This window comes from Streptopelia decaocto, assembly GCF_964273445.1.
Source record: "Streptopelia decaocto genome assembly, chromosome: 14".
In the NCBI taxonomy this organism is placed as follows: Eukaryota; Metazoa; Chordata; class Aves; order Columbiformes; family Columbidae; genus Streptopelia; species Streptopelia decaocto.
In genome coordinates, this window is record NC_138669.1 from 5,375,687 (window position 1) to 5,392,392 (window position 16,706).

At 63.3% G+C, this 16,706-nt stretch overlaps 1 protein-coding gene across 3 annotated transcripts in view; it reads right to left on the reverse strand.

Moving 5' to 3' along the window:
• Positions 1-244: 244 nt before the first annotated feature.
• The window catches only part of SLC12A5 (solute carrier family 12 member 5), a gene marked incomplete at its 5' end in the record, with an annotated part of 31,958 nt that continues 15,496 nt past the window's right edge, over positions 245-16,706 (reverse strand). For 2 of the 3 annotated variants that reach the window (XM_082065153.1, XM_082065155.1), the window contains 21 exons: positions 245-4,366; positions 4,837-4,970; positions 5,530-5,544; positions 5,820-6,007; positions 6,088-6,210; positions 6,370-6,477; positions 6,664-6,795; positions 6,883-7,052; positions 7,132-7,327; positions 8,148-8,316; positions 8,387-8,491; positions 8,628-8,747; positions 8,860-8,958; positions 9,299-9,417; positions 10,265-10,439; positions 11,116-11,173; positions 11,332-11,430; positions 12,184-12,351; positions 14,893-15,104; positions 15,180-15,421; positions 15,597-15,727. In XM_082065153.1, coding sequence (XP_081921279.1) covers positions 4,275-4,366; positions 4,837-4,970; positions 5,530-5,544; positions 5,820-6,007; positions 6,088-6,210; positions 6,370-6,477; positions 6,664-6,795; positions 6,883-7,052; positions 7,132-7,327; positions 8,148-8,316; positions 8,387-8,491; positions 8,628-8,747; positions 8,860-8,958; positions 9,299-9,417; positions 10,265-10,439; positions 11,116-11,173; positions 11,332-11,430; positions 12,184-12,351; positions 14,893-15,104; positions 15,180-15,421; positions 15,597-15,727 — 2,855 coding nt within the window. In that variant the 3' untranslated portion in view covers positions 245-4,274. The remainder of the gene's footprint in view (positions 4,367-4,836; positions 4,971-5,529; positions 5,545-5,819; positions 6,008-6,087; positions 6,211-6,369; positions 6,478-6,663; positions 6,796-6,882; positions 7,053-7,131; positions 7,328-8,147; positions 8,317-8,386; positions 8,492-8,627; positions 8,748-8,859; positions 8,959-9,298; positions 9,418-10,264; positions 10,440-11,115; positions 11,174-11,331; positions 11,431-12,183; positions 12,352-14,892; positions 15,105-15,179; positions 15,422-15,596; positions 15,728-16,706) is intronic. The other variant, XM_082065154.1, reaches the window with a different exon arrangement.

Below are 16,706 nucleotides of genomic sequence, written 5' to 3' on the forward strand. Positions count from 1 at the left end.
TTCCCTCCAGCCACTTTGTCCCTTTCTCTGTCTCCACAAGCCCACAGACAGGTAAAGCATCTTTGCATGAGCTTAATCACAGAACTGTGGGGCAGGGAGAGGCTGTTCCTCTCCTCATGTTCTGCTTCCTCTGCAATCTGCTGCTCCCTGTCAGGACTTGCTCCTGCTTATGGAAGTGGTAGCAGCCAAGTGCAAAATAGCTGTGGAGACCCTGGAAGCAAGTGAAAACTCCCCATGCAAGTAGTGAAGGGTGTAATAAAATCATTTATTGCATTTTGTGCAGACAGGAGTCTAGAAAAATGAATACAGTTAAAGCAGTAAAGCATTAACAGGGAGCATTCAACAGCCGAGGAGCCACTCCTCCATTAATACCTGCACAGAGAACACGGGGCTGTACTGAGGCGGCCTAATGCACGATACTGAAACACAGAAATTAAATGCAAGCCTAACTTTTTTTTTTTGTTTTTTTTTGGTTTGCAACCTGTTTTATTTACAAGGTTTTAAACTTAATTGCATTGCTCTGCACACAGATTCTCTAAAACACAAAGCATACTAGGTCACTACATGTCTATTGAAATATTGCACTCGAATAAAAGTCACTTGAATGAACGCAGAACATCTAGCTACAGTGATTAAAAGATTATTGAATGAACTGACTTTGTGGTAACATTCATAACAAATATATTGCACATGTAGCACAGAAAGTGTTGTAACCAGCAAATCTCAGACCTTTTGGTCTTTCTGCTGGTTTTTAGTCCTGCTACACAGAGGAGGGTCTTGACTCTCCTAGTGCAACCCTGACCCGTGTGCAGAACCGCGGCCTGCGCCTCGTCCAGCCCCGGCCCGGGCCGGACGCTGCTCCCGCCGGCCACCTGCCCGAGAAACAAACCTGGGGGTCAAGACCTTCCTGTCTGGAACAAAAACTGAAACGTGTCTGCGCATGTGCCAAGGAGGAACTTGCATGTCTACCGGAGGAGGACACTGTCTTCACCAAGGTGGAACGGCAGAAGGTGCTCCATGGGGAACTGAACACTCACAGAGGCCGAACGTGCAGGGCTGGGTTTGTAAACTAACATGCAGTGCTGTCTGCTAAAACTGGCCCTCTCTGGCCGCCGGGGAGCAAGACCTTGCCACGGACACCAGCACCTTTCTTGCCACAGCCAATTTTGCCTGGTGGGGTGTTGGGGCAGCCCTGGCACTGTGTGAGCTGTGCCCCTGTTCTTGCTGCGGGATGAGGGAGGAAAACGCCTTTGTCAGGGCAGCGATGGAAAGGGTGTCACCTTCCCACTCCCTGGGGAGCCGGGACCACGGCTTTATGGGGGGGTTGATGTGCTGGGGGGAAATGGGATCTGTTGGTGACGCTGGGGAGGTGACGAAGCCAACCTGGCAGCAGAGAAGCACGCCCCGGGCTGCTGTCACCACCGCTCCATAGCCAGTGTCGCTCCCACTGCCCAAGGATGAGCGCATTGCTGCTGCGCTGCCCAGGGCAGGCGCTGCCTGTGGGCTCGGTCGCTGCTGCTGCGTGGAACCTGCTCTGCACTTGGCCCTTGGCCCTGAGCTGCTCCGTGTGCCGGGCAACAGCCGCACTGTCATGAGAGGGTGAGGGCAGGGAGTGGGTGGCAGCTTTTGGAGAGGCAGAGCAGCTGGCAGGCGCTCCAGGCCCAACAAGAGCGGTGCTTGCATCTGCGATGAGTGGGCAGGTTGCTGTGCGTGCCTCCCCCATTGCTGCAGAAGTGCCTCGAGTAATTTGGGGACACTGCAAACAGCACGTGAGCCTCTGTGTGCTGGTGTGGGACCAGCTCGGAGGGGCAGAGCAGCTGGACACTGGCAGATCCTGGTTCTTGTGGGATTGCCCTTCCCAAAGCTAAAGGACCTTGTCCCTCGCAGCTGCTGGCTCCTGCACCAGCTCCCACCTCTCAGCCACCGCGAGCTCCCCTGCCCTCGGGACCAGCTCCCACGCCCGGGGCTCTGACACAAGGAAATAGCCGTGCAGACAGCCGAGCTACCGCAGCACCAAGTCTGGCTGTGGCTGCTGCTGGAGAGAAGGGAGGCACTTTGGAGGTGATGGAAACGGAGGAGCACGGTATGAGCAGGCACAGATGGGGGCTTGGTTTTGTTCTGGGCGTGTGTCTGAGAAGGATCATAAAGCAAGAAGAACGGAGGAAAGAAAAGGAAAAAAAGGAAGAGAGGAAAAAAATAAGAAAATCATCAAAACCCCACTCCTTTTTATCCAAGCAGTCCCAAACAGCTTCGACCTGGATGAGCAGGGGAGGGCTGCAGAGGGCGCGGGGCACTGGTACCAGCCAGGGCTGCTGGTGCCCGGCCCCCCGGGATGCTGCAGCACCTGCTCCCTCTGTGCCAGCCGGGCTCTGCGGGTCCTGCTGCGCTGGGGGGCTGGGGAGCAGTTTGGGTGGAGGAGGCGAATGCTCCAGCGCGGGGCTCAGCTCTGGCGGGCACAAAGCCGCTCACAGCCAGGCTGGTGCAGAGCAACCGGTGCTACCGGGAGAGGGCAACTCTTAGCAGGCTACACTTCAAGTGGAAGCTCAAATCTGCTGTGAAACAAGTTCAGAAAAGTCTGTGACTTCTTTTCCCTGAAAACTCTTTAAGAAGCAAAATTGAGAAGAAAATGAACCTGCGACCTGGCCCTTTCCCAGGGGTGCCAGTGCTGGCTGCAGCCGCCAGCACCGCTCCAGAGCCCGCGCTGTGACAGATGGGCGCCCGTTTGGTGCAGGAGCAGCCTGTCTCGGCTCTCCGTCCCCACGGCCTGGTGCTAGCAGAGCCCTGCATCTCTCAGAATAGATATAGATCTCTATATATAGACTTCATCTGGTTCTATTAACATAAATATGATCACTTTAAAAATACACTTACTGTATTATGTACACTATGTACATGGGACCAGGGCAGGTGCCCGCAGGCACCCTGGCTGCCCTCGGCACCGCTTCCTGCGTGGTTCCTGGAACCGTTCACATTTGTTAAAAGCTCCTCAGTTTCTCTGGCATAAGAGATGCTGGGGGGGATGAGGGGTGACCCTGCAGCTGCTGCCAAAAGTAAGACGCCTTTAAACTAACCTGGCTGCCCTGCTGCTTGCACGTGGGGGCTGCAGCATGTGCTGGCGGGACAGGACAGGCTTTGGGCTGCAGGGGCCACAGGGCCAGTGCCTGGGCCAGCTGGGGGAGGTGGGAACCCTACAGCCCCTCGTGCAGGGTCCAGTTGGACCCCTGAGCTGGCACAGCAGGGCTGTCAAGACCAAGCAAACAGACTTTCATATGTTAAAAACTACACACAGATCCAGACTTTCCTACAGCTCCACTGCAGTGTCTACAATTGCCTGGAGCTGGGGCTGGGTTTGGAATGAAGCCCTGGGGACCAGCAGCGAGGTAAGGGAGCAAGTTGGGGTACAGACTCCCCCACATCCCAGCCAAGCGCTGGTGCCCTGGGGGTCAGTGGCCCCCACGCAGCTCCAGGGGCTGGAGAGCAGCTTGTGTCCGGACACCGCAGCTCCACGCCACGACTGCAGCACAAGCACCAGGAGAGCACCAGGGCAGAGAGAGCCTGGAGTCCGAGGGAGGAGACAGGGAACACCCCCCACCCCAGGCTGGGGCTCCTGTTGTCGCAAAGTTGCTGCGTGCAGGCCCCAAGCCCCCGAGGCTGCCTCCCACCCTCTGCCCCCTCCAAACCATCAGCTGCATCTCCAGCAGCTCGGCCCGGAGCCTCCAGCGACGGGCAGCACCGGCGGGGGGGCACTGTCCGGGCCCAGGCGCTGCCAGAGGCAGGAGAGGAAGGTCTGGTGAGGAAAGCTGGTGGCCTCTCTCTTCTCCCGGGACCAGGGTGTGAGCAGCGGGTACGGGACACGGGCGCATCCAGCCAAACTCTGCGCAGGGGCCGCAGCACGGGCAGATGCCCATCTTGGTGCAGCCGCCCTCCTGCCTGGCCGGGCTGCGAGCGGCGGTGCGGGGCTGGCCCTGCTGGGGACGGGTGGTGGCAGCAGCGCTGGGCTCTGGTGCTCAGTCCATGGAACAGTGTATATATTTATATATAAACAAGGACAGCAGTGCTGTGATGTTGCAATGAGGAACAGCTGCTCTGGTGCTGGATGCTCCCGGAAGATCTGGTGCTGCAGTTCGAATGGAGAGATCAGGGCACGGCCAAAGCCAGGTGAAGTTTCTGCACATCGGCTGCCATCAGGCCTCCCCTCCTCCCCTCCAGGAGCTCGGTGCAAAGGGGTGGCGGGGCTCTCAGCGTGCAGACAAACCTCTCTTGCGCGCCGTGTTTCAGGAGTAGATGGTGATGACCTCTCGGCCCCCACCACGCACAAGGAGTACTCGGTCCAGGTGCTCCGTCAGCACCTCAAGGAACTCCATGTCTGCACGACTGTCAAGGAGGACCAACACCACAATGGAACACAGGGACTGCCCCGTGCTACCCCTGTCCAGCCCCACGCCCAGGGAGCTGAGCCCGTGGCACAGCACCCCAGCACGGGGAGCTGGTGGGGTCAGGCCGGAGCTGCCCACCTGTGCGACAGGGATTGTGGCTGAGCCCAGCAGACAGTCGAGCTCCATGGATCTGGCCACAGCCTCACGACGTGCCATCGTTCACACGTGCGGGTGTAATGTCACATTTCCCGCATGTGTCACCTCTGACGGACAGGCAGGCTGGTGCCAACACGGCTGTCAGAGACAGTGGGAGGCGTGGGGGGGGTCAGGCTCAGTCACTGAACCTGGCAATGGACCATCACTCACCTGCAAGATCCAGCAGCCCTGGGTCAGTCGCATCCCCCGGCCCTCAGCCCACCCTGTGGAGAGGCATCAGACACCCACCCCATGAGAAGGATACAGTTCTCATCCCCTTTCCGGTTACGGGGGGGCCCTGGCATGTTCAGCAGGACCAGCTTGGCATCCTGTGACTTCTTCACGATCACCTCGTTGAGCTTCACAGCCGTGTGCATCCTCCGCACGTTGGACTGGTTCCTGGGGGAGAGAGCGCACATGGGCACAGGGATGGGCACAGTTGGCATCCAGCCCCACACCAGAGCCAAGGGGCCATGGTGGGGACTGGCCTCCTGCCCCAGCGGGTCCAGGGCTGGGCTGCAGCATGAGCTCAGAGAGCAGTGAGAGCTTTGCCCAGCACAGCTGCTGGCAGCTCTGAGCCTGCGCTGGTGGCCATGAGCTGCATGGCCACGCATGGTGCCTGGGGCAGCAGCGCACCATGCTGCGCGCGGCTGAGCTGGGTGGAAGCACACAGGAGAAGACAGTGCAAGCGCCACCGTGGGTGCCCCAGCCCGGGCTGGTGGGACGCTGCCGGCAGCGGTGCAGGGCAGACGCGGCGCACATGGTGGGGCACGCACAGTGCAGAGCCTGCGCGGGGCGGGCAGCCCTGGCCCCCCCATGCTGCCCGGGTGAACCGTCTCGCACGGTGCGGCAGCAGCTGTTGCAGCACACTGAGCCGCCCTCGTGCACGGGGCAACCCCGATGGCGGCGGCCCAGCTCCCCCGCCCGGGACCCGGCACCCAGCCAAACCCAGACTTACAAGTTCTCCCACTCCCTGCCAGGATCACCACGAGGCCGAGGGAGAGAGAGAGAAAGAGAGAGAGGAGGTGAGTGCCCGGTGCACACCCCGCGTCCTGCAGCGCACACTGCACGGGTACCTCGTCCCCACAGGCACAGGGAGCCCACCCACCCCCCGCCCAGCCCCACACAGGCCAGAGCTCAGGGATCCCGCCCCCTCAGAACAGGGACTGCACGGTGCTGCTGGGGAGGGCAGGGCTGGCTGAGACCCAGAGCATGGGTGGGACAGGATGGCAGCATGCGGGGCCATACGGCTTCATGTTGAAGAAGTCCTTGATGCCCTCAGGGCTGACGGGGCTCTTGCTCTTGTTCTTCTCCGCAACAGACTTCTCCTTGGTCCAGGTGAGATGCACCTTCTCAGGGGCCGTCTCCACCTCATCCCCAGGTGACTGGGAGCTGCTGGAGAAGGTGGTGGCGTTCTTGTCATGGATGAGCTGGACCTGCAGAGTGGAGAGGGGGATGGTGGGCAGGGGCCAGGGACAGTCACCTGCCTGGGCCCCATCCTGGTGCAGCCCCTCACCTCCTCCTCCGGCTTCTCCTCGCCATCGCCCACCTGCTCCTCAGGGACATTCAGGCGCAGGCGCGTGTTGGCCGGGTTCTTGCGCCGGATGGAGCCACGGGACTCATCCGTGATGCTCTGGATCTGAGCAGGATGGGGTCAGCCGTGGGATGGGGCAGGAGAGGCCCTGGCTGGGCACACACCAGCCTGCAAGCCCCAGCACCCCAGCAGGATGAGTGCACAGCCTGGGGGCAGCTCTGTCACCGGGGGGCCAGACCCAGCCAGGCTGTCCTGCGGCCTCACCTCCCGCTCCCGCTCGTTCTTGGTGAGGTGCATTTGCTTGAGGATCTGGGAGCGCTGCTCCATCACTAGCGTCTTCTCGTAGGTGTAGGCGGAGATGTCACTCTCGTGCTGCAGCAGGGAGACAGGAGAAACCATGGAGCAGGGTGAGCTGCACCCACTGCTCCCAGCCTGGCCATGCGAGTCCCTGTGAACCTGTGCATCCCGCCCGGTGCTATGCCTCCTGTGGCACAGTCTGTCTGGCCCTCCCACAGGCAGCATCCCAGCCCGGAGCATGTGCCCCCATCCCACACTCACCATCTCCACCACCTCCACCTCGGCAGTGATGCGCAGGTGGTACAGGAACGTGGTCAGGTCCTTCTTCATCTGGATGCTGTTATCGTCCATTTGTGCCACCGTGAAGATGCGCATCTTGCACTTGCGCCAGACCTGGGCAGGAGGGAGGGAGAGAGGCATGAGCACGAATAGGTGGGGACAGCCCCGGACCCCCACCCCACAGCATGGGGCCAAAGCTACCTTGTGGTGCCGCAGGAGGAAGGGCAGCAGCATGAGCATCCCCCCATCGTGGACGATCCACCACACGTCAATGTGGCCCTCTGAGAACCGCTCCTGGTTGCTTGGGAACATGGCGACATTCTTGGCCACCAACAAGGCCAGATGCCCGGCCGTGGTCTCTCGCACCAGCTCTGGGAGGCAAAGGGCCACGTCAGCCAGGGGGGCTCAGCCCTCCCCAGCCCAGCAGCCCCGTCCCTGCGCAGTGCCTACCGATGAAGTTCCTCCAGGTCTGGTGGTCCTCCTTCTGGCGCCAGCTGCGGGGCCAGCCCACCAGCACCGTGTTGTGCTGCAGCCCACCCAGCCCGCTGGACTGGATCAGGTGGGACATGCCATCCCGCAGGTTGGAGGAGATCACCACCTGGCAAAAGCCCTTCACCTTCTCTGCTTCCATCAGGCGGCGGATGGACTGGAGGTGGGAGAGGGGGGTCAGAGGCCACAGGGCCCAGGGATGGCAGCAGCACCCTGGCCAGGGGAGGCGTGGGGTGCCAGGCGGGGGGCACGGGGTGCAGGTCCCCATGGGGTGCCCGGGTCCCTCTGCCCCCAGGGAGGCTGGCAGCTCTGGGCAGGCAGCGGTGACACTGGTGGTGAGCAGCACAGGCACGTGGCTCTGCGCCGTGCCGAGCAGAGGGCGTCCCCGTGCCAGCGCTCTGACAGGCAATGGAGCGGCAATTAGAGTTATTTACTCAGAGAAATTATAACATGTCTGCATGGGAGAGAAGCTGTTTGCTTCCAGGGGCTTAATCTCATTAAAGTGCCGCCCAGCTGGTGCAGCGGTGCAGGGCAGGGGTGGCTCCTGCTTCGGCGAGGAAAGGCCCCCATCTCCTACCCTGCCTGGCACCAGATCCATGGGAAGCATTGGGGCTGTTGTGCCCATGGGGTAGCTTAGAGGCTGCTCAGCACAGCAGCCCCCGGCAGGCACGGCGCCGTGCCAAGCTGTGCCGTGACCTGCAGCAGCTGCCCGAGACTGGAACCAGTGCCCAGCTGGTGCTGGTGTCTCTGGTGCCTGGGGAGGAGGGCAGGGGTCCCGAAGTCCCCAGGGTGCCCTGAGCACTGGTGAAGTGTGGAGTCTCCAGGCTCTGCCCTGTGTCACCCCGGATGCCCTCCTGGCCAGCCGGGGCCACCAGCTCCGGCCACAAGGCAGAAACACTCCTAGGGAAGCCTGTGGGCACCTGCTGCTGGCAGAGCCCTGCCCAGGGCAGCAGCAGCGCGGCACGGGCAGCTCTCACCTCCTCTGCCCTCTGTGCCTGCGGGTGGTTGTCCAGGAAGGTCCCTTCAAGCACGGAGGCCACGATGGTGAGGCCCTTGCCAGCCTTGAGCTGCGACGTGAAGGACAGGAGCTGCGGGTGCACCACATTCTGCTCCTGATCCCCACGGACCAGGACCAGCAGCTGCGGCCTGCAAGGATGGTCCTGCGGTCAACACCTGTGCTGTGGCCCCCCGGCCCCCCAGCCCAGCCGCACCTCACCTCCAGTTCTTGGTGTGGGGGGGGCCCTCCTCCAGCCGCAGCAGGGCGTAGCGGGCGGCACTCAGGGACAGTCCCCGGATCCCGTCACCCCACTCTTTCTCTGCCCTGCGGGAACAAGCAACACGTCAGGGCTGCCCACGGCTCTGGGCACAGAGCACAGTGCCAGCACCCAGAGCGCCCCAGGGGCTGAGCAGCGACTGCCAGTGCTGCGCAGGGTCTGCGGCCCCGTGGCTGCCCTTACCCGCGGTACTCGATGTATTTGTAGATGAGGCCAGCGATCAGCATGGCGACCAGCGCGTAGTACCAGGAGCAGATGAACATCAGCGCCAGGCAGAGGCTCATGCCCAGGAAGGACAGGGTCCTGCAGAGAGCACCGTGCTGTCACAGCAACCCTGGCCCCCGCAGCTGTGCTGGGGTCTCCAGGGCAAAACATCCTGTCTTATCCATTCCTGTTCCATCTTGTCCCCGCTCACCAGTGGTAGTAGCGGAATCTGGGTCGCCAGTTGGGTGTCCGCAGCAGCGTCTGCACCGCGCACGCCAGGTTGACAAACATGTAGCACATGAGGAAAAACCTGCAGGAGAGAGCGTGAGGCTGAGCCTGGAGCTGGGCCAGCCTGGAGACACAGTCAGGCCCCACTGAACCTCCCGGCCCCGGGGCAGTCACCGCCAGAGCGTGCCCCACTGCCAGACAGGGGAGCCAGGGCTGTGGAGCAGCCAGGTCCCAAAAGCAGCCAAGGAGGGTCCACGGGCTCCCTGAAGGGCTCCCCCCTTCCTGGGTGGGGCTGGGGTGGCAGGAGTAAGGGCCATTGTGTCCCCCAGAGACCCGCGGGTGCCACCCGCCTGGTGAGGGTGAGGGGGCGCGCGCCTGTCGGCTGCTCGCGAAGGTGCAGGTGGACAGAGCATGCTGCCTACATGGAGAGGATGGGAGCCACCTCGTCCAGGGAGGCGATCAGGATCCCAATCTCGCAGATGCAGGCTGTGAGCAGCAGGGCCCACGTTGGCTCCCCGTTGGCTTTGCCATGGCCGAAGACCTGGGAGCAGGATGGGGAGAGGGGAACATCAGGGCTCTGAAGTGCCAGTGCCATGCAACCCTGCACAAGGGTCCACGTCACAGCTCAGTGCCAGCCCTGGGAGCAGGGACCGGGGCACAGGGGCTGTGCAAGTGCCACTGCGAGCTGGCACATGTCCTGAGTCAGGTCCCCCCAGGCTGGCGGGACTCGCCCCCTCTGCCAACACAGCCCCACTCCTGGCAGATCCCACAGCCCCTCCAGCATCCAGAACCACCTCTGCCTCCCTGGGACCCCCACCAGGGACAAGCCCCAGCTCAGCCTGGCCACAGCCAGTGTGGAGTCAGGCACCCCATGCTCAGGACAGACATGCTGCCCATGGAGAACAGGTCCTTCTGCAGCTGGGGGGACATGGAGAAGGGACGGGTGCAAGGGCAGGGGCTCGGGGTGCACGTCTGGATGCATTAGAGGGCACAGGCAGCATGAGCGAGTGAGAGCTGGGGCTGGCAGGGCAAAGGAAGGAAGATAAAATTAGCCCTCTCTTCCCTGGGGGGAGCTGTCGGGTTGGATTTGGAGAGATGAGGTTGTGAGAACACATCTTCAGAGAGCAGATAAAATACGAAGCAGCACAGCAGCAGGGGGAGGCAATCCTGACCTTTCCCAGCACTCTCCTCTCACCGACACCACAGCCAAACACACCACAGCTGCCCAGCACCAGGCCAGTGCCGGCGGGACGGGCAGCTGGGCAGCTCTGGCTGGCAGTGGTGCCGGGAGGAGGCAGCACGGGTGCCCGCTGGTCTCCTATGCTGGTGGGAGCCGCAGCCACCATAGGTGCTTGGGGCCAGCAGTGCTGAGCTCAGGGGACACCTACCCTGAGGAAGGGCACGATCCCGTCCCTGGAGATGGCTTGCAGGAGACGGGGGGCTCCAGTGAGGCTCTGCAGTCCAGCCCCACACGTAGAGAAGAAGGAGCCAATGACAATGACCCATGGAGACGGCCATGCCAGGGTGCCAACCACCAGGTTCCCGTTGACAGCTTCACCAAACCTGTGGGGCACCAGAATCATCCGTGGCTCCAAACCGTGGCTGAGCCCCAACAGAACGTCGCTGCAGCACAACCCAGCCCCCCGGGGCAGGTCGGCCACCGAGGGACACCGCCTGGGGGGGACAGGACCAGAGACAGGCCCGGCCCCAGCTGCTGATGGCCCCACTCCCTGCGGGGGATGAGCAAGGGACAGAGGACTCAGGTAGCTGGGGTCTGTCCCCATCCCCGACCTGTGGCGCTGGGCGGGCCGAGGGGGAGGTGGGGGACAGAGGCTCCCCATCCCCTGTGCCGAGAGGAGGCCAATTAAGGCTGCGTGCAGTCGGATCCCGTTTGTGTTGGTGCTGGCGACCCAGAAGTGTCACCTGCCGCGTGCAGCGAGCTGGGCTGCCCCAGATACGCAGGCAGCACAGGCAGCCCTGCCTGTTGACAAACACGCGCGCTGCCTGCAGCCCCGGAGCGGGAGGGAGCACTGCGGATGTGCCGCAAAACACGGGGGGGATCAGGGCACACACGAGCCCCCAGCGCCTGTCATGAGCTCTGGCCCCCGAGAGCCCCCCCAAAACGGGAAATCACAGCACCTCCCGTCTGTCCCCCCACCGGCCCCGGGGCTCCCGCTGCCCCTGCCTGTTCCCTGGGGCTCCCCCCACGCCGGCCCCGCACGACCCCAGGGACACTCACTTGTCGCGCAGGACGACCCCCTCGATGCACGCCCCGAAGAGCACGACGGAACTGATATCTGCCAGGCGGTCAAGGAGAGCTGGGGGGATGCAGAGGGTCCCCCGGCCCAGCAGCGGGCCGCGGGGACCCCTGTCCCCGCCCGGCACACCCCCGAGTGCCCGCCCCGTGCAGCGAGGAGCCCGCCCGCCCCCAGCCCCGGCGAGCTCTGAAGGATACAGACCGCGGAGGTGGTGGCGATGGCCAGGATGGTGCCCGTGGGGATGGACTTCTGGGCGTCCCGCAGGTCCCCGGAGCGGTTGGAGCCGGCCATGATGCCTGCGGAGGAGCGGACGGTGCCAGGCGGGCAGAGCCGCAGCCCCCGCCCGGCCGGGGCACAGGGACAGCGGGGCAGAGGGACATTAGCTCGGCGGACGTTGGGACCGGCGCTGCCGCGGCTCGGGTCCCCCAGCCCACTCCCCGCCTGCCCCCAGCACTTGCCCCCGAGCCGTAGCCTGAGGCTACTCAAGGATTCAGCTCAAAACGCTCCTGACTGACTTGCTTCATGAACTCTTAACTAATCGAAGCAGGGCCGGTGACGGCAGCAGGGGCAGGGAAGGGTCCGGCCCCGGCACTGCGCTGGGACGCAGCCGGCGTCGGCAGGTCCCGTGGCTCGACCCGCGGGACCGAGGGACACGCACCGTGCACAACGGGGACCTGCCGGGTCGCCGGCGGCCCGGTAGCGTCAGACCCCGGTAGCGTCAGACCCCGCCAGCGCCAGACCCCGCCAGCGACCGCCGTGCCCGGGGCAAGCCCTGGGAGGTCCCACCGGCTCCGGCGGAGCTGCAGGCGGGACGCGACGGCTGCGCCCTGCGGGGGCTCCGCGGCGGGATGGGGCGGGGGGGGGGCTCTGCTGCCCCCGGGGAGCTATAAATACCGGAGCCGCGGGACGTCAGCGCCGAGCGGCACCGTCAGATCTGTAGTGCAGGCGGCTGCGTGGGAGGCAGCGCCCCCGCCCCCCCCTCCGCCCCCCGCCACCGGCGCACGTGCGGCTCGGCGGAGCGGGCCCGGCGGCACGTGCGCGGGTCCCACCTGTGACCGAGGGGAAGTAGATGCCCACGAGCAGCGTGAAGTACGAGGTCATGTCGCTGAACACGTAGGGCTGGTCCATGTCCACCGGCGTGTCGGGGGGGCTCACGGACGGCAGCCCCCGCTTCTCCACGATCACGCCCTTGGTCAGGTACGAGCTCCACAGGTTCTCTGCGAGCAGCAGGAGGTCGGGGTGAGGATGCACCGGGGAGCAACCGCAGCCGAGCTGCCCCCTCCCAACCCACAGCCCGAGGGGACAGAGTGTGGGGGCCTCCTGCACTGCCACCCCCCGGCCTCGCTGAACAGCCGGGGCCGCTGGCATCCAGTGGGCAAAAGACAGGGCGTCCCAGCCCACCACCGATGTGCAAAAACACCCGGGCTGGGGATGCGCCTGGCAGCACAGGTGGGAGCCTGGAGCAGGTACATCCTGCCGCTGGCATCATCCCTGCAAGATACTGGAGCAGCTGACATGGGATTGCAGTAGCAAATAATTAAGAGGGTAGTATAATTAATGCTGATCAACACAGGTTTAAGGGAAGTGGATCGTGTCAAAGTAACTTGATAATGTTTTTGATGGGATTACGAGTGCAGGGCTGATGTCAGAGGCTTAGTGTCCCTCCACGTGCTGCCTTGGCCACAGATCACAGTGAGAAACTGGAGCAGCAGAGAGCAATCAGCACCAGGGCACAGCATAGACAGGACAACAGCATTGCAAAGAGGCTGGTGATTCAGTCCAGAAGGGCCCCACAAGGACCAGCCCTCAGCATCCAGCATCAAGCACACCTCCCCAGCTGTGTAACGTCCCCTGCCCACTCCTAGATGATAGACGGGCCTGGCAGCCACCACCAACACAGCTCTGCCTGGCTTGTCCTCTCAGAAGGCACATTTCTCCCCATAGGGAGAGCCAGTGCCTTGGGCACAGCCAGCCTGACCTCTGCTGTGGCTGCACGGTGACACCCTGTCCCAAGACACTGCCAGCCCAGCCACCCTCGCCATCAGCCACCCCAGAACAGGGTCCTGGCTTTGCCAGGAGCATTCACTGTCTGCTACCCTAACAAAGACTAACCAGGCTGGACAGAGGGTCCATGTCCCCCCCCGCACAGGACTGTCACCAGCAGGAGCAGGCTGGGACTCCTTATCTGCCCCACGGGACCTCAGCATGGGACACAATTGCAATCAAAGCCTCCCAAACACCCAGTGAATGTGCTCCATCACATCTCCGTGACACAGCCCAGCATCTGTAGCCCCAGGTGCTGTGTGATAAGCGACAGCCGAGCTCCTACACCTGGGTCTGTGCAGCCACCATGGGAGGGACAGGCTGGAGCAGCCGCACAGCTGCCCCAGCACAGCCTCAGCACCGGGGGGACACATGGCCCTGTGCTGCCCTGTGGCAAGCACCAGCTGTGCCCAGGCACCCCAGACCCTGCCCAGCTCCATGGGACCCACTGGATTTGAAGCTGCTGCAAGGTCAACGCACGTACACCACATGCCGCACAGCCAGCACAGCTACCACCCAACACCCAGACTGGCACCGCAGGAGCGCCCGGCTGGGCTGTTGCGCTGAGGAAGGTCTAATCCTGCTCATGGCTGCGCAGGCAGGGAAGCCCAAAAGGGCTCTTTGGTCCTGAGCCCTGACACCCATCCTGGCGTGGGAGCACCCAGAGCAGGTCCTGCCAGCACGGCCCCATGGAGCAGGGGTCTGCAAACACCCTTTGAGTGTGGCACTGAGCATCATCCTCCGCTGCCCAGCCGCGGAGCATGAGCACCTGGCAAATGCACCAGCAGCTCCAGAAAAACAGGTTAAAAGTGGCTCCTCCCAGCCAATTCATGAGTTTTTCTGCGGCCCTGGCCACTCTCCTGGCACAGCTGTGGCCGCAGCAGCAGAGTGTCCCCAAGGGACAATCACTCCTCACAAAACCTCAGATCGATACCAGCCTTTCTCAAGCAGAGGGAGGATTTATTCCTCCCCAGCCTTTGGGCATCCTTCAGAGTCGAGCTGCTGCAGTCCAGCTGGCACAGACCACATGCGGGCGGCCGGAGCACCCAGCTTGGTCCTATGGTGCAGGAGCCCATCCTGCTGCCTGGTACAGCGTGAGCACAGCTCACCGTGCCCGAAGGGCAGAGCACCCATGGCAGGATCACCTACGGTGGGATCACCCACAGCGGGAATCACCCTCAGCAGGGATCACCCACAGCAGGATCACCCATGGCAGGATCACCCATGGCAGGGGTCACCCTCAGCAGGGATCACCCACAGCAGGATCACCCACAGCAGGATCACCTATGGCAGGGATCACCCTCAGCAGAGATCACCCACAGCAGGATCACCCATGGCAGGATCACCCATGGCAGGGGTCACCCTCAGCAGGGATCACCCACAGCAGGATCACCCACAGCAGGATCACCTATGGCAGGGATCACCCTCAGCAGAGATCACCCACAGCAGGATCACCCATGGCAGGGGTCACCCTCAGCAGGGATCACCCGCATACCCTCTCATCTGGACCCAGCACTGCCATCCGCCCGCCCGGTGGCTCCCCCAGCACTGGCTCCTCCAGCAGCCTGGCCAGTGGAGCTGCCCAGCAGGCACAGCCACTGCCCCAGCCACAGCTCCCCTGGGGCTTGTCCTGCACCTCCGTCCCCATGATCACGTCCCCACACCCACATCCCCACGCCTGCATGCCCACTCCTCCGCCCCCACGCTGTGCACACCTTGGATGAGGCCGCTGGCAGCGCCGGGGATGCCCTCAATTTCGGTCACGTTGTTCATGGTGAAGTACTCATCACAGGTGGCATTGAGGAAGCGGGAGGTGCAGAAGAGCTCCCAGAGCTTGGAGCCCACTGTCTCATTCCCCTCCACCACCATCTTGGTGCAGAGGTCGAAGCCGTGGCGCGAGAGGGTCCTGTTGCCCAGGAGGCAGATCCTGGGGAGGGCAGGTGCTCAGCCGTGTGCCCGTGCACCCCGGCCTCGCTGCAGGTCCACGGGATGTTGTACTCACGGGAAGCTTGGTGGGTCAAAGGCTGACTTGATGACTCCAGCGTAGATAGCGAGGATGGAGAGGATGACACAGCCCAGGAAGACCAGGGCAAACTTGTTGACGTACTTGACCCCCACAAACACCACGGTGGCCATGCAGGTCAGCACACAGGTGCCATACACACGCATGTTGTTGAGCATTGCGGCTGCCTCCCCGCTGGCGTCCTCTGCCTTGAAGATGGCCATGGCTGGGAAGATGTAGGCCTGGGAGAGAGTCAGGGCATCACCAACCAGCTGACAGCCCCAGGGAGGTGACCCCAGAGAAGGGTCCCTTGGCCCCACTATGAAGCCTCAGCTCCCTGCTGGGCTGCAAGACACAAGGCTGTCCTGCCAGGGCTTGAGCCATCAGCACCATGCAGGCGAAGAACCAGGCACGTACCAGCAGGATTTCAATGGTGCCCAGGATGTACATGGCGCCAGCAAAGGTGGTTCCCAGATAGAAGCAGAGCCCCACGGCCCCACCAAACTCGGGTCCCAGCGAGCGTGAGATCATGTAGTAGGAGCCACCCGCTGCCAGAGAGAGCAAAGTTGGGTCCCAGTCAGAGCCCAGCAGCACCCCCAGCCCTGCCAGAGGTCCCAGAGAGCAGGACGGGGCCGGGGCAGCCCCAGACTCAGCTCCAGCAGGGAGCAGGGTGCAGTCTCCAGGGCCCCAGAGCAGCCGGAGCAATCACACAGGCAGAGCCATTCCCTAGGAGCCCAGCAGCCAGGTGTGATGGCCAAGGGGACACATGTCCCCTGGGATGCCAGACAGGTGCTGGAGCCACAGGGACACAGGCCATGCCCTGCTCCATCCTCCCAGAGGAGCCCTTAGAGCTGGGTGGCCAGGATCGATGGTCCTGCCACAGCAGGATGATAAATAGCTTTAATTATACCCTGCGTTGGCGCTGCCAGAACCATGCCCAGTGCATCAGAGTTGCTGGGCCAGCACAGCTCACCCGCTCCCAGCTCTGGGACTGGGCACACTCGGGGGGAGGCAACGTGGGGACACCCGCAGGGCCAGAGCCCACCAGTGCCTCTCTGGGGATGGAGAGGGCACAGCAGTGTCCTCGTGTCCAGCACAGCTCGGGCAGGCTGGCGGGAGAGGCCACCCCACTGCCCAGCCCCTGGCAGCCCTGGCTCCCCATCCTCCTGCCGGCATCTCTCCCCGGCTCCCCTGCGGCCTCTCCAGTCTGGCGGAGGGAGGAGCCGTGGCTGGCGGCTCTCGCTGCCATCTGCACCTCGCGGCTCTGGGGACGGGTGGCAGCTCCAGCTCCACGCTCTCCCCAGGCGATGGGGAACCTGCGCGGGCTGGTGGCAGAGGCTTGGGAGCGGCTGGTGGCGACATCCACCTTCCCGTGCACGGCACTGGCACAGCCCAGGGAGCGGGATGGCCTCAGGGGATGCTCTCTGGGCAAAGCCCTTTGCCAAGCTCAGCCCAGCTCTTCGGTGGCACAGGGACTCCCGCAGGCACCCAACCCAGCAGGAACGAGCTCCTTTTGCCCCAGCACAC